This window comes from Lepeophtheirus salmonis, chromosome 1, assembly GCF_016086655.4.
Source record: "Lepeophtheirus salmonis chromosome 1, UVic_Lsal_1.4, whole genome shotgun sequence".
NCBI classification, from domain to species: Eukaryota; Metazoa; Arthropoda; class Copepoda; order Siphonostomatoida; family Caligidae; genus Lepeophtheirus; species Lepeophtheirus salmonis.
The window spans coordinates 36,128,335-36,149,682 of record NC_052131.2 but is presented as its reverse complement, the minus strand read 5'-3'; the positions used below and the strand labels follow the sequence as shown (position 1 = coordinate 36,149,682).

Sequence of the window (21,348 nt, the reverse complement as noted above, 5' to 3'; positions counted from 1 at the left end):
TTTCGATTTTTAAATATTTTTACCTTGATACAGTCAATATATATACTTATAAAAAAAAAATCCCATTGAGAACATCGAGCATCTTGGCATCAAAAAACAAAAATAGGACAAAGAGGCAGTTTCCAATTAGGATCTGTTGACAAACAATTAAGTAAAACGGGACCAATAAGCTACAATCCAGACTCAAAAATCGCAAAACAAGATTCAAAGGCACCAAGATATTGTTTGAACACCTTTGAGGGTACTTCATCACAAGATACTGCATTTGAAGATGATTTTTTTTTAGTTATTAAAACTGATGAAAATAAGACTGATAAAAAGAGAAAAAGATTTAAATATAAACGACGTTTATTGTGTTCTTCGCCTTCTATTAAATTAATGAAACGTATACGAGGACAACATAGGGTACTACCCATCTATGCCAATATCTTCATGGGACTTATTGACAAACTCATTGAAGGAGTGGGCAATTTTATTCCTGCAATGTCTCTCATAATCTACAAAAGATTGATTATTGTCATTAAACACAAATTTTTGAATAAAAACCTGAATTTACGCCTTTTCCCCCATCGAAATTAGATATTTCCTCGCTCCAATTCTTTTAAACGTCCTTAAAGTTCTTTAATAAATGATGAAAACACGAGTTTCTAACTTTTCCCACTAATTATGACAAAAAAGCCTCAAATGTGAAAATTTCTTCGATTAAACCTTAAATTCGACGTTTAAACGTTCTTAAATTATTAAATTTAAATATTTAAAAAAACAAACTTCTTTGTAAAAACTTTTATATCAGATTTTTGAAAAAATAAGCTTACTTTAATAATTTTTCGCTTTCTTTCTTCCGAAAAAGCTTTAAATGTGGAATTGTTTGCTTTAAATATATTTTTATTGTGTTAAAGTAATATACTTATCAAATAATTAAATAACAATACTTGAACTAAAAACATGTATTTTGAAGTTGCTCATTTTTTCGCTGTTTCTAAAAGAGCTATATTTATATATATTAAAACACGAATTATTTTTAAGCACCTTTTTGCTCTAATGATGCCACTAAAGCTTTAAATGAGGTTTTTTCTTTATTCTTTATTTAAATATCTTGAAAGTGCAATACTTAATGATTATAACACAAATTTTCGGCTAAAACACAGATTTTTGACTTTTTGGCTTAAAATATGGTTATTTAAATCCATTTTCTATCTAATTCTGCCTTAAAAACTTCAAATACGGTATTTTCTGAGCACAATCACCTTTAAGCGTTCTTAAATTGCTATATTTAAGGATTAAAACATTCATTTCTTACCTAAAACATTTATTTTTGAAAAAAATATGGTCCTTTTATAGGTTTGTACATTGGTAAAAAATATATCATAACTGAACCCATTGTCACTTGGACAAGTTTATGATAGTCGAACAAGTATTTAATCACCACTCCCGTAATTATTCTTACACAAGCTAAATATATATACAAAAAGTTCATTTGGTAAAAGAAAAGGAAATATGATTTGTATTATAGATGCGAAACTAATTTATGGTTCTAGATATTCAGGGGTGGCTCAATATTATAATACAGATGGGGTATTATTTGGGGGTAAAATAGATATCGTACGAGTCAATATAATATAATTTAAATGAGGTGCTAATTAAGGTTTTTGGAAACATAAATAATATTAAATAAACTACTTCATATCTTGATTGACACTTTTTAAGAATTTAAAAATGTGAGCGAAAATTAGAAATGTGAAACTTTATTATTGTATTTCTATATCCTTTTCATCTGATGACGTTAAATTGATTTACCTTTCTTTGAGTAAAATATCATACTACTAGTATATAACGTTGCTTCGGAATAGTCAAAAAAGAAAAAAACAAATGACGTAATTTTTTGAAAAGCTATGTCAAGAAATTCAGTTTTGGCTTAGAAAAAATGCAAAACTCAGTGATCATACAAGAAATAAAAGTCATTTTGGTGGCAACTGTGGGGGTTTCAGGAACTTAATAAACCAGTTAGAACGTCACTCTCTCTAGCACTAGGTACTGGAAGAGGAGAATCAATATTAATATGGGATTGACCATGACCTTGTATATTTAATGTATTGATTATTAGAATTTTATAATATAATATATAGTTGTGTAAATAATATAATAATCAGTCGTCATCATTATTGGATTGTTCTAAACATAACATGGCGCAGTTAGAAGGGTTTTGAAGATAGAGTTAAGGGAAATATTCAAGAATGCCTATGAAGGGTGAATTAGAAGAAGAAAATTGAGTGTTGATAAAGAATTTCAAAATGTTAGAAGGAAATATAAAATCGGTCGATGAAAATGAAAAGGATGATCTGACGATTAGAATGATGATGATCTTGACTGAGAGTAAAAGCGAGCTCGTGAAGAGTCCATCAAAAGAGATGACCAGCACTGTGAAATGGTGGAAAGAATGTTTATATTATTTAATCCTAAAAATTTTGATAAAATAGAAGGACGACCATTGGATGAAGAAGGTGTCACAGAAATTAATCGAGAAATTAAATACAAACAAAATCTCCACCTCAGCTTGAAAAAACACATAAGGTATAAAGAATTGGAAGATTGGAAGACTTTATAGATACTTATATGTTAGCTCTTGGATTTGTGGATCAGAATCAAATAAAGAAAAAGGCAGTTCTTAATTCATTTTGTTGTCCGGAAATGCTGGATAAGATAGAGCATACCATCCATGTCAATTGAAATGGATGGAAAAAGTTATTTGAAAGAAATTATGGATCTTATTGAAAATGACTTTAAGAAACAAATTAATGTAGTATTGGAAAGGGTCAAGTTAGTGGGAAAGAAGCAGAGAAAAAATGAGTGCTTTGATTCATTTTACACGGCTTTATGTTGGGAAACAAAAAATACTGGATATGGTGAGATGACATTTGAAACTCGATATCAACACTAATTATAATTAGAATAAATAGTGAAGAAACGAAAAAATACTTGTTGTCTAAATCACTTTTAGAGGTTACATCTATTTGCCGGAGCGAATAAAAAGGTAAAATTCAGGAGGAAGATTTGGTAAATAAAATCCTGTTCGATATAAAGTTTAAAAAACTAATCATAAAAAGGAGCCGATAAGAAAAACTCAAAGATGTTCTTATTGTGGAAGAAATGTAATCCCTGTCAAAAAATAGGTCATTTAAATTAATGTATAAATCAAAAAATCAAAATCAAAAATTTAAAGGATAAGAGCTGTGCCGTATACTGGGTTATCAATAAGGGTGATAATTTTGGTAAGAATAGAAAAGCGTGCGAGGAGAAAAGAAGAATTACTTATGGCATCATTGATTAAATAATATACATCTTCTTCTATCAATCATGAACGTTATCATTCCCGCCTTTATTATTCAATATTAATATAATATGAGATGGTGATAGTCGATAGAGAACTTAATAAAATGCCTAAAATAACGTCGCCTTCTGTCTAGATTTCTGAAAATGGAGGGCCAGGAATTTGGGAATTACTTACCAGATGAGAAACAGATGGTTTGTCGGATTTGTCGAAATAAATGTGCCTTTGGTCTCCTATCTAGAATTACACGCCACTCATTATTATCATCTCATATCAAGAGAATGGATATTCATCTAAAAAATCAAGTTAATGATGAATACATCAAGTCAGACTTTAACTCTGATCTCACAAAGATGCTTATTGCATGTAATATACCCTTATCAATTGCTAATCATCTATGTTGAAAAAATTTATGGAGAAATACACGAGTAAACCTATCCCTTCCCGAGGAGCCATCATTAAATTAATGGAGGATGTTGGTACTGATGTCATTTATAGAAATACATATAAAAATGTTTTGAGTCGTCCACACCAAATGACGATCAAGTTATCAGTAAAAAGTATAAAATATTTACTAATTGCGAAATGAAACTCTGAATTTTGTACTATCTAACAGTAAGTATTCAATCTTTTTTTAAATCTAACGCTAAAATATGATTCTATTTTAGCTAAACATATCAAGAATTATGATACACAACTCATTAAATAGTAAAAACAACTGCTTAAATGGTCACAACAACGGGGGTAGTAGCTTTGGATGGTTCGTAACTAGTTTGTCTGAGACTAGTTTCTTCACTTAAAGACTTGGGTATGATCATAAGGTTTTCCAATATTACATAGTCAATAAATATTACTTCTTTATCACTTAAGGCTTAGCTATGGTTGATAGGCTCCAAGAAATGGTATTCAGAAAACTCATAAAAGGCAAAAACAACTGTTTAAATGGTCACAACAACGAGGGTAGTTACATTGGGTGTTGCATTATAATTAACAATTGTGTATATCCATCATGATAATAGTATGTTGTTATATAAGCATACCTAAATAACGGGGAAAATCTTTTTTGATGCTCTTATTAGGGAGTAATATCGCCGGACATTACTACATAATTAGCTTTTGCTCTAAATCTTTACGATGAATTTATTTATAATATTTTTTTATTAGTATATTTATTGTCTAATTTTATGATTTTGACATTTACTTTATTATTAATAATTAGTTAGATCTCATCGGTAGAGATATATCTATCCTGTGCACAATTGTATATAGCAACTTCCACATGAAGAAGACGGGTGATTATCTTTTGATTAAACTCCACGTCTCGCTTGTGTATTGCAACCTAAAGTTATGACATATTTAACTGAATTCCGATGTTAAAACAGGAAAAAATTATCTGGATCAATCTATTATTTCAATATTCTGTATTTATAATTTATTATTATTAATAGTTATATGACTTTAATTGTTTAATTTTGTATATTTAACTTAAATGTTTAATGGTTTATTTTTTAATATGTAGATTATATTTAATTAAAGCCTTCTTTTTTAAACTTTGAGCTTCAAATATATTTCAAATACTCTACTTTGTCGTCTCATTTGCTATTATTCTGAGAATAAGGTTCATAATGAATTACAATTTCATGGAGTGTGGCGTTTTCAAATCTACTGTAACGGATAAAAAACGTCGAAGTATATCTTCATTAAACATTTTGCTAATTAATACATTCGTTATACCCTCAAAAATCATAATAAAGCAGGCAGATGATAATCACATCAGTATTTTAAACAATGATACCATATGTCTTTTTTTCCCCCTCCTCCTTGCACGCGTTTTTCTCTACAATATTATCAACTATAGTTATCAATACCTGCTGCCGGTATTGATAATCTGAAGAGTATGGGATTATTTTCCAAAATGCTAGAGAACAATGTTGAAGAACAATTATGAATTCTCAATGGGTCGAAGTTGAGAATTATAATACAACTAACATTTTGCAAAGTATTTAATGTCAAAATAACTACTGATTTTATTCTAGATTAATAGTGATAATAACAAGAAGAAAAAGGAAGGTTATCAAATTGATCAAATCAAATTTCAACAGTAATCCTCCTCCCCCTGGACAAAAGAAAAAGAAAGAAAAATTCCCTCTCTCTTTTTTTCTGATCATAAAAAATAAACAATAGATCACACAAACGATTTAAACATAAAAACAACAAAATGGATCTTGTACAGCGCACAATGGGAGATTCTGGTAGGATCATGGCGATTCCAAAGGCAGGACAGAGCCTATATTTGGGGACATTGTCGACTTAGGCTCCCAAGTCCAATTGAAAATAACGATCGTATTTTTCAGGATTTTAAAAGGTGTTGGAGTCCAGGAGGGATTGCAGATGTCTATCGCTAGCACTAAAGCTTTATGATCAGTGAATACTCTAAAATTTTGTCCATCTAATGCCCACAGAACAGGTTGAATGCTTTCCTTAATAGCAAGTTATTCCCTATCAAAAGTTGAATATTTCTTTTGTGTTTCAGATAAGGCTTTAGACAAATGCTAGTGGTTACCAGCGCCCATTCACTTTCTGTTCCCGAACGGTTCCCATTCCAGTATCAGACAGTTTCAGATAAGGCTTTAGAAAAATGCTAGTGATTACCAGCGCCCATTCACTTTCTGTTCCAGAACGGCTCCCATTCCAGTATCAGACACATCTGTTGTAAGGGCCAAAGGTAGCGAGTTGTCCCGAAATGAAAGTTGAGTACTTGAGGATAAACGGTGTTTTTTACCTTGTGAAGCTCTTTCACATTCACCATTCCATATAATTTTTTTTTTTTTCTAAAACTGGATTTGTCCATTTTGACAAATTTTTGATGAATTGAGTATTGCCTAAAAGTCTCTGTAAATCAACTTTCGATTTTGGAGATGAAATTTTAGCAATCTCTTCAACTTTCGATTTAAGAGGTTTAAAACCCTTTGGTGAAATAGAATGCCCAAGGAACTCAAAAGAGTCCCTTAAAAACTCGCATTTTTCGAAAGAAAGTATCGAACCGGAAGTTTTAAGCTGCAACAAAACTGCATTTATGGACTGCCAATGTTTACTGATGGAGTCTTCACTCATGGGTATTTGATTTTAGGCTCTGTGCATGTCCTCTTTCCTAAAAAATTTTAACCCTCTTAGGTTGGCCACGAAATCCTTTAAATTTGGAAGAGGATAATGATCTACATCCGTCATTTTATTTAATTGACGTTAATCACCACACATTCACCAGCCTCCTTCGGCTTTAGTTACCATATGAATTGTTGATGAAAAATTTGAAGCAATGGACGAATTATTCCCTTCTCTAGAAGTCCATCAATTTCGTTTTTAGCGGGGAGGACCCTTAGTTTCGATGTGATATTCGATTCCATGATATGCATAAGATTCAGCTATATTTTATCCTTTAAAACTTCAGGGTATTGAAATTGAACCCATTGGACTTCTGATAATTCTGGAATGACACATGGACCATTAAGAAATATGTTCTTGTTGAATAGGCCAATATTAATTTTGTAGAAATGAAGAAAATCGCCCCTTGAAATAGGGCGTCCTCTAGATACATTATTAAATTTCCATTGGAAAGTTCCTAGATTTTCTATTTGTACCCTTAGAGTTTTAGTACAGAGAGCTTCAACTGGATTCCCTCCCTAACCAAGGATATGAGGCATTTCAACACGAATGCAATCTTTACAATTCGTCAGGCACATAACAGATACCTGGGCAACCGTATCTACAAGAAAATTAATGGAATTTATATGGCCTTTTATTCATAAAAAATTTTAAGGTTTATTTAATGCCTCGGTCCCATACAACCGAGGACAATTTAGTTTTTTTTTTAATCAATGAACTAAAATGACAATCAGGACCAGAGCACACAGTTGCATTCAAACCAAATTTTGAATGATAATAACATACTTTTTTAAATTTTGCAGATGTTGAGGACTTCGAAAATGCTTCACTAGGTCTCTTCTTAATCAAAGAAGCGACAGTGGGAGAAGAAGATGGATCCTCGACAGTAGAAATGGAAGTGTTAGTGACTTCCTTCGTAGCCGTACACATATCTGTTAAATTCTTTGTCGTAAATATTGATTGTGCTCTCAAATGTCCCTGTTGTTCCTTTAGAGTATTCCTTATTAGTACCCCTTTTATCAAACTTTCACGTAAATCGTTTAGGTCTTCCTCATCCAGAAGAGCCCAGAAGTATCAACCATCATGTCGACTATTATTTTTATCTTTGTGGAAGATGATGCCCAAATCGGACTAATATGCATTCTCCTCACTAATAGGAATAATATTGAAAACCTCACCTGGCAATGCTGACGACATAAGACTGCATTTAACTTTGGTATGGCAAATCCCCCCACGACACAAAATCAAGTTCAATTCTCTGGAACCAGTTCACAACATCCTAAGAACAGAACCTAAGAAGGCGGAGTTCCGCAACGGCCATTACGAAATTCACCTCTTCTGTTTTAATCGACCATGCCTGTTTTTGAAGTTGGCGGTGAAGTTTGCTTTCGGGGCATTTTTCTAGTCAATTCGGGGTCACCAATGTAAAGTATTGAATGTTCAAATATCTACTGAATATATTCTAGGTTAATAATAACAATAAGAAAAAGGAGAAGGGGTAAACTTGGTCAAATCAAACTTCAACACATTTGTGTTAAATAAAATGCGAGTAGAAGAAACTGTTATTGTATGTAAAATGTTACTGAAGTATATTTGTCAAGAAGATTTTGCAAAGAGTTTTGGTTAATTCCGGCGGATGTCTCCAATCAGATTCGAATAGCAACATTAAAAAATGAAATGAATTGAGATGTGGAGCAAATTAAAAAGTCAGTGATGAGGGAATTCGATGATGTTTTTTATAATGGACAAAACTTAGAACCAATGGATAGAGAACCAATGAAAATATTGTTAAAGGATACTTCATGTATTGACAATTAATTAAAAAATTGTTTATTAAGACCGGTTGCGTGGTTAAATTTTTACTATTTAGACCGGGGGCACGGGGAATTATTTGTAATTAACATGCTTGTGAACGGAATGCGAAATTTATAGGCGTTCAGTGTAGCACAAGTTCAATGAATGGAACTCTGAACGTTAAAATGGGATTGTAGCGTTCGGTTTATTTATTAAAAACGTTCGTATTTGTTAGTTGGCCTGTTTTTTGTGTTTTTTTAATTGGTAATCTGAAGAAAGAATTTTCATTTCCTAAGAATCTTGCTGCTATCGCAAGGACCATCGAGGACCATGACCTGAATATTTGGTCCTGAAGTTTTCTTTGACCTGAACTCTTGATTCAGCTAAGAAGGAATCATTTCTCCTGTTCAGAACAGCGTCCACTGTGAAGATCTTCTTGTCAGAGATCGACTTGTGCGCTGAGGAGATTGCACACCCTCTGCCGTTTTGGTTCTGCTTGGACATTTTTGATCGCACAAAAACAAAAAGATACATAAATTGTAGCTTTTTGTCAGCTCTTTCGAATGAGCGAAGTACAAAATTGTCAGACTTTTACAACAACTGAGGCTAGGCAGCCTCTAAGAGAATTCTAATTTTTGAGACCTCACCCTGTATTATAATAAAACTGGGAAATGGAGAGATAAAATTTTTTATAGACAGTAAGGTTTAAGTCATTTTATTAGTTGGTCAAAGTGGGGTCGCGGGACACAACGGAGGGGTTGCAAGATGATTTCCAAAAAAGAAAAATATAATTTAAATTGACATTACTTTGACTTTGAGTGCCATCAAAACTTAAGTAATGATGAATTTACATATTTCTTATAAGTATCTTCTGAATATTTTTAAAAAGTACTTTCCAGAAGGTAGTGCTCCACAAAAACATAATTGGATACGCCCTTTCACCGCCACAGCTGTTCATCTGTCCTCTGACATGGAATATGCACTTATCAAACTTCCATGAAACCAAACACAAAAAACAGATTTTGATTTTAAAACATTTGACGAATTCTGGATTTCTGTGATGAATGAGTACCCACTGTTGGCTAAGGCCGCTTATTATTTACATATACAATTAGGCTCAACTTATTTATAAAGAGAAATATTAATTAATCCTTTTTAACTTACATAAAAAATTAATATAGATCGCAGCATTATGTTCCCTTCGAGTTGCTGTTGTAAAAAAGAGAATTCATATTATAGAAATTATTCCAAGTTGTACATCACTGATTTTATATTTACAATATATTTGATTATTTCTTCGTTGTATTTCTTACATTTTTCAATATACTATAGCAACTTTGTTACTTAAACCATCTAGGTTGGAGTGAATGTTGCCGAAAAGAAAATAAATTTAAAGGAACTATAAAACATATTTAGTTCATGGTCCCTTTTTAAAAGAAATGAAAACATAGGAAGGATATATATGCGTCGATGATCAATCAAAATTTCAGAACCTCGAAATAATACTTAACAAGATTAATAAATAATTAATCATTCTTATAGCTGTTGTGAAAGTGTAATCAATGAAGTTGTCAATTGATTGCAAAGTCCTGTTTTGCAAAGTTGTAAACAATTGAGTTGACAATTTGATGAGTGGGATTCCAATATCCTGTTTGTTGATTGATGTATATTTATATTGATAATATTATAATATGTAGAATTAAAATCTTAACTTTTGATCAATATAATAAAGCGTTTTATATTATTTGCATAAAATTAACTCCAAATTGAGATACCCTTACACCTCTCATTGAGAGGTGTAAGGGTCGCACATTGTCTAGCCACATATTTTATAGGTTATATTTTTGGAACCACAGCAATAGTTATTACTATTAATGAAAAAGTGCTTTCATTGTTGTAAAACATGCTTTTTAAGGCCCCCACAATTGTGATGTCACGTGAAAACGCCCTATATAATAATTTAATACGTGAGGGAGGAGAAAGAACAAATTTTTGAAAAATGTATACCCTCTCAAGTATTCATGTTTGGATTAAAATTAGAACAAGATTAGTTACTTGATTTTTTGTATATTCAAAATATCACCAGCAGAACCCTTAACAAATAAATTGCAATTATTCACTCGTTATGTATTGTGTTGCTACTCAGATATTGATACAAGACAATAAATAAAATCATTAGGCGCTTAGCTGAAGAAAAAAAAATGTATTTGTGATCTATAATTTTATTTTTTAATTCAATTAATTATTTTTTAAGACATCATTTTTTTTTTCTACAAACTTTGAGATTAGAAAAAATGTCTCATAAGACAATTCCTATTATCCATGTAAAATGACGTAGGTTTTAAATTTTTACGTTCATAACGACCATAACCAATGGTATTCTGGATTAATAATGAAGTATTTCCTGATGTACAACTAATTAATCTAATCCCTTAGACTATTGTTGTTAGAACCTTGTTAATATTAAAGAACATATGGTTATTAAGTAGGGATGTCAAGATACGCATTTTTTGAGTTTCCTATCGCCATAAAAATCTCGACGACGATTATCTTCAAATGTCGCGCAATTTCATCCAGTTATCCCTAGTCCTACCAATATATATTATTCATATAATTTACATACTTTATTATGTAAGTATATTTTTGCTTGTTTGAAAAAAAATAAGGACACACAATTTTAACCAAATTTATGAATTCTCTTTTGTCTTATATCATCAATATCATTATCAGATATATAGTCAATATCCATGACATCTTCCTCAGGAGGAGCGGATGGCATTGTTGTTTCAAAATCACAGGTAGTTGGAGGAGGTGGTGGATTAACAAGAGAGGGATACGAAGGCTCTGGAGGAGCACTAGGAGAAGGACTCTCTGATCTACGAATACGTTGAGCTTCTTCTTCAAAATATGATTGAAGACTTTCGTTAATGATTTCAGGCGCAATTTCTTCTTCTCCGTTGTTAGCAGTAAAAACTTGCCTGGAAAAAAAATCATATTATGATCCTTTTCTTGAAAGTATATAAATTAAATCATTATTACTTGTACCGTTTGACGCGTCTCCTCACCACACTATCTCGATCATAGTCCCCATATCCCCAACTTCTGGTAGCATAATGATTAGAACGAATATGTTGTGTATTGGTAGGGATATCTTGACTGTTACTCCCTCCCAATCTACTTCCCCTTCCTCGAAAAGCATATCGTCGTTGTGATTTAAGGAAGAAGAATAATAGGATACCCACAGAGACTCCACACAAATGGTACAAATTATATGATTCGTTGAGCAGAATGAAATATGCTTCTATTAATTCAAAATATAATGTTTTGAAGTCAATTCCTTCAAAGAGCATGACACATAGAGATACAGCCTTTAGAGCAAACAAAGCCCCTGATAGTCCATAAACGCACTCTTCTCGAAGAAAAGGCAGTCTCTCCAATCTCAGGTAACAACAACTCAAATAATAGGTGACTGATGTTCCAATGAGTGCTATAACAAATGAAATCCATGCTTTGGTAACTCCTCTATAAGATTCGATGAGAGATAGTTTGATGGGAAAAGAGATAAATAGGATGAGGTAATCGATTTGATCCTTATACTTTAAGGGAGCAGATAGAAAATAAGTCCAATTTCTTGTCTTAGAATCCAAGCAAACCCAATGGGAAGAATAGAAAATGTTTTTTAAATATTTATTGATTATAGATGAATAACTATCATTGGATTGCTGAAATCCCATTAGAGTTATAATTACAGCTAAGATGTGATATTTGGATATGGATTTTTGAACACTTTGTACGAAAGATGTGAAGGGATTGAGAACGAAACATAGTCCAAATAATACACCACTTAAATGTCCCAAAAACGATGCATTTGGAACAGCTAATTGAGTTATTACTAATTCTGCCCACATTCCAATCCTTGAAGAAGAAATTATAGATATTTTTATAGTAAAATAATGTTCATTTGAAGAAAGATCAAATGAGATGGATTTAACTTACGTAAGCGGATTATCCCTTGCAACAATGACTTTAAGAGCAAAAAGTACTCCAGAGAATCCAATTGCACGCGTACGGATAAAACTAGGATCCTGTAGAAAATCTGCGGCTAAATATGAGAGGCCTACAAAGGACAGGGAGGACCCAATGGTGAGAACAAGTAAAAGAAGTGCAAAGTTGATAGATCCATAGATTTTCTCTAGTTTACGTCCCTTCCATATGAAATTCGCCATATTGTAGTATAAATGAATGTCATCAGCATGGAATAAAGGGCCTGAAAGATCAAGGATTTTATTTACTGTCCTTATATAAAATATTTTAATTCATTCTTTACCTAATAAAATACTACTAAAATGTCCCTCAACCACGGATATGGGGCTCAAAGGTACCGGAATCATTAACTGAGGGATCAATCCCAAATGAATACTAGCCATGAAGGCAATGCTTCCAAGGGTTACCTTGGGAATACTTTCAATTCCATAGACACCAAAAACTTCATAGAGAAGTAAAATAATACCTCCACCCACTCCACTTCTCCGTGACATTCCGTAGGGAGTCATTGTTCAAGCCAGAGTGTACGTGTACTTGTTCAAATCTTATTTACTGAAATGATGACATAAATAATTTCATCAATATCTAATCTCATATTCGCATAGCATTTAACTTCACGGGGGTATTTACTTTATTTTATTCTTATAAATGATAATTGACGATTGTCAACTTGAAAAACAAAGACAACGTATATTATTTGTAAATAATATAAAAATCATTACAAAGCTAGGGACATGGTTAAAGGAGAGACATATATATTACTCACTTAACAAAACCTCATGTCCTAATGAGAAGGGGGAAATCTTCGTTTATTAAGAAATATAAATCATCTATTCCTTGAAGCAATTAATATGTATTATAAAAATGAAGGATTAAAATTATACATGTACCTTTATGAAGCTATTTACTTCAAAAATCTAGCTCGGAAGACATGGAGTCCATAAAGTGAACATATTTATAAAATATGGTTACAGTACATACAAATGTAAATATAACAATGAATACGACTATTATTTAGGTATTAACTTTGAAAATTTGATATCATATGTAATTAATTTATGTTAGGCATTTTCTTACCTAATAATTATATTATATATTGGGATATTGGAACGATGTCACAACAATGGCCGGCCATAAAACTCTCAAGGTAGTTTAAATGGCGCGTTTTTATTTATTTCTCGTAGAGTTTGAGTTCTGAGTACTTTATAAATAATACGATATTTCCATCAGAAAAATATGTAGCAAAAGAGTGAGAGCAGAGGATCGCATTAGAGGGCTCTTTTTAAAAAATTCTGTCTTGGGTAGGATCCAAATAGAATGTCGACCTACAAAATCATGGAGAAGCTGTGTGCTAATAAAGAAGATTACATTTGTACGTCTACGCCTCTTGAGACCATCATTGAGAAAGAAGAGGATTTGAGTAAAGCTTGCACTAGGCGCCCTCTCAGAATACGAAATGACTTCATCTCTGGTCGTTTTGCCAAAAAACGTACTCTTGAGTTTGTCCCATACTGGATCCAGGATAAAGACAAAATCCATCATAGAAAAAAAATGTTAAAGAAGCATAGAAGATCTCTCAAACTCAACGCACTTACTCCAAGGAAAATCAAGAGACTTGATTCGCTACTTTCGAGCAGTGAGACCATGGAAACTATGGAGGAGAAGGAGGTAGAAATGGCAGCTGAATCTTCTCCCATGGACTTATCCCGTTTATCAAGTGTTTTTAATACTCAATTAAATTTAGGACTAACAAACCAAAATGTCAGTAAAAATATAAGTAAAAGAGTCTTACCAGGCTCGTCCACCTTTGATGAGTCTCTAAGGGAAAAAGTACGTGTCAGAAGGAGTTCGAGGCTCATTTCTAGAGATTGTCTAGAAAACTACAAGATTAGTCCACATGATGGGTCAATCATGAAAGAAATTGACAAGGAGAAGCGGCCTCTTCGACAAAAAAATAATAATTTATGTAGTGGATTTTATTAAATTAATGACTATTATTTTAATTAGTAAATAAAAAAACATGTTGATTTTAAAATAATTTCCATTTCTTTGGTTTGAAAGATTCATTGATTTTATATAATATATATTTTGTACAAGTTATAAGTTGTTTGATTATAACATCAGTCATTTTAATTAACAACTATTAATTGATGCTATCATTTCATTTTTATCTATTAAAATTACTTATTTTCGTAGAGTGGAACTTTGGATCCTTGTGCTACTGATACTTATTAATTAATAGTTTTCACTAAAAAGTTCAAAAAAATTACGTTTAAAATATCGACGATACAAGGAATATTCTATTATTGCATTACCATTATCACATATACTGCTAACTATATATTTAAATTATTCCTTTCATTTTTTTGCTAAAACTTATAAGTACACATATAAATATTAAATCATATTTAAAATCGTGTTCAAATGTATTTGCATTCCTAAAATATTTATTATTTTGCATAGAATTTCATCTCTTGACTAAATTAAAAACCTCTAACAAAAATGTTATTTTGTTAATATATTATTAACTCTTTTCCCCGATAATAATTTATTAATTAATATCTTAATGCATATTATGTCGTGAATTGACACTAAAACAATCTTGAGCAAAATCAAAAAAAAGAGTAAATGCCAAGTTTTTTAATATAATATCTACAAACGCAGGTATTGCACAAAATTTCATCCATTAATATGCTTTGTATTTTAATTTCTGGAATGAGATAAGAAATCCGAGAATGCTAACTATGGTTAAAAATCTTCATTTGATTTATGAGACTGTATCTTGGCCCTGATACGACACCTTTCAAATAAAGCCTAATTATTTCACTTTGACTATGAACTTTTGCTTATTTCAGTGTATTTCGCAGCGCCTCTCAAAGATTAATCTGTTGATAAACTTTGACGATAATTTGTCGAAGAATACAAATGTGATCCCGACACCAGATTGATAAAAGTCCTTCGAGCTTGAGTTTGGGTTGACGAGCCACATAGTATGGAGGATTCATTTAATATAATTAGTAAATTATGCTAAAAATGCACGTAATAGACTTGTTGGCAATAGATATATATTTTAATTATTATTAACTAATGAAGAAAAAGCCCTTAGAATAAGGATAAACTAAACCAATACCGCGAGATATCTCCCCAAAAATATACATAGTCTAATTATTCTATTTTGAAGAAATAAAGGACTCAAATCCGGCATGATGTTAAATGATTTACAAATACATCTACCATCATGGAAAAAAGTGTATTAATAACTTCATTTTGTAAAATACACTCATTTATTTAGGATAAATTAAACCGCAGTGTTAGTAATGATGAAATGGAGGGGGTGCCACAGTACCTTCGGAACACTACTATACATAGATTATAAATTATTATTGATGTTTTTTAATATTCTGACTATCTGTCTTGTGAAAAAATTCCTTTCTGATTTTTGTCAAACTTTAGCATAATTTAAAAAGAAACTATAAAATATTTATATGTAACAGTTATAATTGAACTTAAACAAATGAGATTTCACAAATCAAGTTTCTTTTAAAAATAAGCCTTCCTGTCCCAATTTATCCTTCTATCATAATTATTCAAGTTTTGTAAAGTGAAAGCCGAGGGAAAGGATCCTTGTGGGAGAGAGAGAGGGGGAAAAAGAGGGGGGGGGGAGAGAATTTGTATCTTACGAGTCATGAAGAAAAGGCTCACAGACATTTTTATAGTAAAAAAATTCCCAACACACCCTTAGAAATTATCATCACCACTATGGAAGACGTAGAATTAAGAAATGTATCATCGAATACTCCTCTAACAAGGTCACTCTTAGCAAAGCCTGGAGATTATGAAGAAAGAAAGATCGAAACAGATAAAGGATCCGTCCTAGTAGCCCTTAAAGGAGATCCTAGTCAACCTGCACTCGTTACATACCATGACTTGGGGCTTAATTATGTTTCAAACTTTCAAGTAAGGGCTCAAAGATATTTTCCTTTGTTCATTAAGTGGTATTCTTCGTTATTTCAAGGCATTCTTTAATTATCCGGATATGGCGGAGTTGTTAAGAAAGTTTTATATAGTCCATATAAATGCTCCGGGTCAAGAGGAAGGAGCTGAAGTATATCCTGATACATTCAAGTACCCATCTTTGGAAGAACTCGCCGAACAAATTAATGAAATTCTTAACAATCTCAAAATTGTCAAGTATATTGGCCTAGGGGTTGGCCTTGGAGGAAATATACTTTTGAGACATGCTAAAGATTATCCGGAGCGAATTGAAGGCTTAATGCTTATAAGCACTGTATGTACAACGGCAGGATGGATTGAGTGGGGCTATCAAAAGTGGAATATAAGTTATATGCGATCCCATGGTATCACGCAGGTATAGTATAATTATAATCCAAGCCCCATTTTTGTACTATATAGAAAATTAATTAATTAACATTTAAAAAAATCAATAGTCAGTTGTTGATTACTTAATGTGGCATCACTTTGGATATAATCCAGCTGAGAGACCGAGTGATTTAACAAATGTATTCAAACATTACTTTGAAAATGATGCACAACCCGTGAATCTAGCCAAACTTTGTGAACAGTATATTTGGAGAACTCAAATTAACATTGATCGAGATATATCCCTTCAAAATATTACTAATAACAATAATAACACCACAAAAGAAGATAAACTCATTGAGAACAAATCTCTTCAGGTAGAGTAAACAATATAATTAATTATTAGAATGACATATGAATAAGTGTGATTTATGTTAGGTTCCGACTCTCAACATATGTGGAGCGTATAATCCATTTATTGAGGAAACAGTGACTCTGAATAGCAAGTTAAGCCCGGATAAAAGTAGTTGGATGAAAATACAGGACTGCGGAATGGCAATTGAAGAACAACCTGCCAAAGTCTCGGAAGCATTTAGACTATTTTTGCAGGGGTTAGGATTTTGTTTGAGTATTAGAAAAACTTCATCAGTTGGAGTGGTATCATAGAATATGAACATGTTACATAATCTATTAATTATTAGTAATATACTTAACTTATTAGATTGAAATAAAGGCATGAGTTTTTGACTATTTAGTTAATTAATTAATTTTAATCAGATATACTTAAAAAAAAAAGAACTTGAAAAAAAAAAAGAACGAGAGGAATAATTAATGGAATAAATAGGTGGACAAACGAAGTTATTTATTCATCATAATATCTTAAGAATACAAACAAACAGAAAATGATTGCGTGCTAGAAATAATCATTAATTAATATGATTTGATTATACTTTAAGTAAATTCGGGCTTGATCAAACTTGAGTTTAAAAAGTATTTTCACGCATTTTTTCTTTGAAAAAAAAGGTAATAAGTAGTTAACATTATGAAAAGCATTTTAATTTTAAGAAAATTGGGTTTTAGGAATGAAATTAATTAAATGCATTCCAAGCCGAAAAATAAACTTTAACATCTAAAAATATAAAGATAAAAAATATAAATAGATGAATTTATTTATAAATATGATTAACTCATAATCTTAAAAAATTAAATCACAGGCAAATAAACGATAATTATATAGTTATATATTATATATATGTATTAATTAATTTAGTGATGAAAAATTATTTTTATGACTGACTTTATAAATTTTTTTAAACAAAAAAGAAAAAGGGACCACCATTAAATACAAAATGAGACTAATGTACAAATTTGTAACTAGAATGAATAATTACAAAACATGAATCACCCTTACGTAATTCTGTCCTGATAATATAAATTTAGAATTGAACGATGATATATCGTTTTTCTTTCCTTTGTCTTTTTCAAAGGTTCATTTCAAATTGTATTTAATTGGAAGTATATTTGGAGAGAGAATAAAAAAACCTTTTCACATGTCTAGTAGTGTGTTCACAGTAGCTGCTTTATCTCCACAACAAGAAATATAAACAGATTCAAATGTCTCTTTATCAATGTTTGGAAACATTTTTTTGTATTCATCCAATTCCTCTGGAGTTAATTTAGGTATTTGGATTTTAGTCTGCCTTTGAGGTTGTGGATAGAGACCATGAGTCAATTCATGATTGATACTGTATATGATATGAATATGCCCCTCCTTTTCTTGTCCTTCTCTTCCAGAGAGGGGCCACCAGTCATCTATAACCTTTTGAGGTTGAAATTTAGGAGGAAGTGTAATGAAGCCATGGGCTATGATGGCATCTGCAGTGAAGGTACACTCATCAAGGATCTCAATATAGATAGACTGTGTACCCGGGAGAAGTACGACATGAAAGGTTTCATTCCACTTTGGTTCTTTGGATCCACTGGCAGCAGTGGGTGTTCGTAAAAGGCTATGTCCCACTCGTACACGACAATAAGGGTCCATCCGTGTGAGTCCGTAATTTCTTGCTAATTTGGCCTCTACGACTGTTACAGTCAGTTGGAGAATAGGTACATTAGATACCGGAGCAGCAGGTGGGGGATCTTGCTCAAGATCAAGTTGTTTTTGAAGTGCTAAGGCCATTGCATGATCGGATTCGTAGACGACCTTTGACTTTGGCTCCTTCTGATTTGGAACACATTTTTCGGGTTCATCCTCCTAAATCAAAAACAAGAATACTCCTTTGAATTTAATATTTATTATATTATTGTAAAAGCCAGAAAATACCCCGAGATCGATAATGGTTCCAGTTGGAACGGCGATAGGCTCCGTCACTTTGAGAAAGTCCTCGGGAACGTCTCCGTCTTCGAGTCTTTTCACATCCAGAACATCATCCCCATCAATCCCTTTATTATTTGAAGCCATTCTAGAGCATAACTTGGGTCCCTACTGATTTATGGTGGCTATTGTTTCCTATCGTCAATATTCGTAATAATATCTATCAAAATTATGAGACGTTGTAGCAGCTGGTGATGAGGCAACGATGAGTCATTCAGTAGAGAAGGAAAGAGAGAGTAACTAGAAAAGGGATTTAAAAAATACGTACAACTTACAACTGACTGCTGCTGAAAGCTACTATAACAAATAATATGAAATGATCGGGATGTGAAAATTATCTAAATCGTCACCTAGATCACTTAGATCGTCATCTAAATAAATCACCTCGTAAGTGAATATAAAAACGATAAGAGTATATGTTGTCTACATTGATAGACGACATGATATCCAGGGAACCCTGAAATGAATATGGAACGCGCTCTTTTGTTTTTGTTTTACGAGAGTGCAAAGAAGAAATGAATCATTTATTTTTATATATTTAATTATATTCATTCAAGATGATTATTCTAATTTTTAGTGTACTTAGAAATTTTGTAATTTAAGTTATTAACGTATTTTCGTTTTCAACAATTATTAATTGTTATATATCGACTTTTATTTGGTAATTATACATCTTTACAATTATATAGAAACAGTGTGTCATTCTAGGGACCTTCATTATTTAAAAATATATGATATAATATTGATATATCTATCACATATATATGTATTACATTTTAACAGGATTTATTTAATGAATTTATAATCAATTTCATCTAATAAATTGATATTTTGCATTTATTATTTTAGACAAAATGTTTAGCTGTTGTCCAGGTTGTGGGACTGGTTATCCTAAGAAAAAAATCATCAAAATCATAGCGAGAAAGAAATTGTCGAAACATTCTCTTCATAAGTTTCCAAAAGATCTTGAATTTTTAAAGTATGGGTCAATTCCATCCAGAAAAAACTAGGAGCCAAATCAATATTCAAGAATCTGAAGCGAGCATTTTCCTATATCAGCTTTTATTCATGAGAACAGATACAAATTCAACTAGGCAAAAGATATATAGTCCACTTAAACGATATAAATTAAAATCTGATGCTCTTCCAACAGTATTTCCGGATATTCCAAAAAAAACTTGAGAAAACTAACATTTTTCTGAAAGGACAACAACTTTATCTATTTCTATTTAAAGGTTATACTTTAGAAAATGCATATTGACATTTCAAAGTAGTTTAAATGCATTAATATTTTTTTCAGATTTGAGCTTGATAAACTTCGTTTTAACTCTCAAGTTGAACGTTTATTTAAAGAAGATGTGATAAATAATTTCATGGATATAAAAAACCCTAGATAAATCGTGTATACCCAAAGGCATTAATGTAATATATAATAAAGACTTCGTCATGTTTTTCATCCTATCATCACAGGATATTTTTCCTTACATTTGGTTTGGTTTATAAGTGATTAATGACCTCTTTTTCTCAATTTTTTAAAAAGGACTTCCTATATCTATTGTAGAAGTGAATCATATATGTTCATCAAAGAGTCTGAGCCGTTATTCTGATATCAATAACATTTTTGCATATTTAAAAAATAAACATAATGAACCCAAATTAGCATAAAGTATGGTATTGAGATATTGGAAGAAGCAGTACATTATCAAGATATGAATTCGAAAAATCCTATCAGTTTTATTATAGAACAACTTCACCTTCACTTTGCAGGTGCAAAAGGACGATGATACTCATCTGATTTTTTAGGAATTTCAATACTTTGGCACAATACAAGTCCAGCTTTATATAATCAAATTATAGAATCTGGAATTATTACTTGCCATCTGAATCACGTATATAAGAATAACAAGCGTGTTTTCAGTTCAAGGAGTGCCAGTCTCAACAATGGATTATTTAAAATTTAGAGTTAAACTATTTGATTAAAAAGACAAGTATTTTTCTATAGTAATTGACAAAGTCTATTCCTCACAGAGATGAATTTAGTCGTGGCATTTTTTTTGGATGTGATAGGAATGGAAACTATTCTAAAACCATCCTCTGTTTTATGGTGAAGAGTGTACTTGGGAAATACAGTGGCATGGTAGCTATGGTACCAATCATTAATGAATTGGGAAAATATCAAGAATTAGACTCTTTTGTTAATGAAATTAATAGGCGGGGGGGGTCTAAAAAAATCCAGTAATGTAATCCACCTTCTTAAAGGACATCTCTATGAACTTATACAACATATTTTTTCAAAACATAAATATTATTTTATCTATGGCTGCTC

The 21,348-nt window shown here is 31.6% G+C and overlaps 3 protein-coding genes and 1 long non-coding RNA gene across 9 annotated transcripts; 2 read left to right on the top strand and 2 right to left on the bottom strand.

Moving 5' to 3' along the window:
- The first annotated feature begins 3,280 nt into the window (after positions 1–3,280).
- LOC139907632 (uncharacterized) lies at positions 3,281–4,620 on the top strand. Its single transcript, XR_011784355.1, has 3 exons — positions 3,281–3,943; positions 3,997–4,136; positions 4,199–4,620. It is a non-coding gene; the product is annotated as an uncharacterized lncRNA (long non-coding RNA).
- A 5,852-nt stretch (positions 4,621–10,472) lies between these two features.
- Positions 10,473–13,839, bottom strand: LOC121126356 (uncharacterized). Of its 6 annotated transcripts, none has more exons than XM_071891778.1 (6): positions 13,219–13,839; positions 13,095–13,164; positions 12,612–12,880; positions 12,281–12,551; positions 11,324–12,199; positions 10,473–11,262 (listed from the first exon to the last, which is right to left on the bottom strand). In XM_071891778.1, the coding sequence occupies exons 3-6, from the start codon at positions 12,835–12,837 to the stop codon at positions 10,962–10,964; spliced, it is 1,674 nt and encodes a 557-aa protein (XP_071747879.1). In that variant the 5' UTR covers positions 12,838–12,880; positions 13,095–13,164; positions 13,219–13,839; the 3' UTR covers positions 10,473–10,961. The 6 variants fall into 6 exon arrangements, with proteins under 6 accessions (XP_071747879.1, XP_071747886.1, XP_040577624.1 ...); XM_071891785.1 differs by having other exon boundaries at positions 11,330–12,199; XM_040721690.2 differs by lacking the exons at positions 13,095–13,164; positions 13,219–13,839 and adding an exon at positions 12,959–13,056.
- Positions 13,840–15,986: 2,147 nt separating this feature from the next.
- Positions 15,987–17,398, top strand: LOC121114585 (protein NDRG3). Its single transcript, XM_040708627.2, has 4 exons — positions 15,987–16,285; positions 16,344–16,697; positions 16,777–17,025; positions 17,087–17,398. Exons 1-4 carry the CDS (start codon positions 16,088–16,090, stop codon positions 17,312–17,314), a joined length of 1,029 nt encoding a protein of 342 aa, XP_040564561.2. The 5' UTR covers positions 15,987–16,087; the 3' UTR covers positions 17,315–17,398.
- Positions 17,399–17,489: 91 nt separating this feature from the next.
- LOC121126330 (toll-interacting protein) lies at positions 17,490–19,410 on the bottom strand. Its single transcript, XM_040721668.2, has 3 exons — positions 19,298–19,410; positions 18,972–19,210; positions 17,490–18,902 (listed from the first exon to the last, which is right to left on the bottom strand). The coding sequence occupies exons 2-3, from the start codon at positions 19,107–19,109 to the stop codon at positions 18,195–18,197; spliced, it is 846 nt and encodes a 281-aa protein (XP_040577602.1). The 5' UTR covers positions 19,110–19,210; positions 19,298–19,410; the 3' UTR covers positions 17,490–18,194.
- Positions 19,411–21,348: the final 1,938 nt, after the last annotated feature.

Bases quoted from the DNA above. Each gene is read 5' to 3' on its own strand.
- LOC121126356 (XM_071891778.1), bottom strand. From the start codon at position 12,837: ATGACTCCCTACGGAATGTCACGGAGAAGTGGAGTGGGTGGAGGTATT. The intron at 12,552-12,611 runs GTAAAGAATGAA...TTGATCTTTCAG, and splicing joins TTTTAGTAGTATTTTATTAG to GCCCTTTATTCCATGCTGAT. The intron at 12,200-12,280 runs GTAAGTTAAATC...TTCTTCTTCAAG, and splicing joins GCAAGGGATAATCCGCTTAC to GATTGGAATGTGGGCAGAAT.
- LOC121114585 (XM_040708627.2), top strand. From the start codon at position 16,088: ATGGAAGACGTAGAATTAAGAAATGTATCATCGAATACTCCTCTAACA. The intron at 16,698-16,776 runs GTATAGTATAAT...AAAAATCAATAG, and splicing joins GATCCCATGGTATCACGCAG to TCAGTTGTTGATTACTTAAT. The intron at 17,026-17,086 runs GTAGAGTAAACA...GATTTATGTTAG, and splicing joins TTGAGAACAAATCTCTTCAG to GTTCCGACTCTCAACATATG.
- LOC121126330 (XM_040721668.2), bottom strand. From the start codon at position 19,109: ATGGCTTCAAATAATAAAGGGATTGATGGGGATGATGTTCTGGATGTG. The intron at 18,903-18,971 runs GTATTTTCTGGC...TTTTTGATTTAG, and splicing joins GAACCATTATCGATCTCGGG to GAGGATGAACCCGAAAAATG.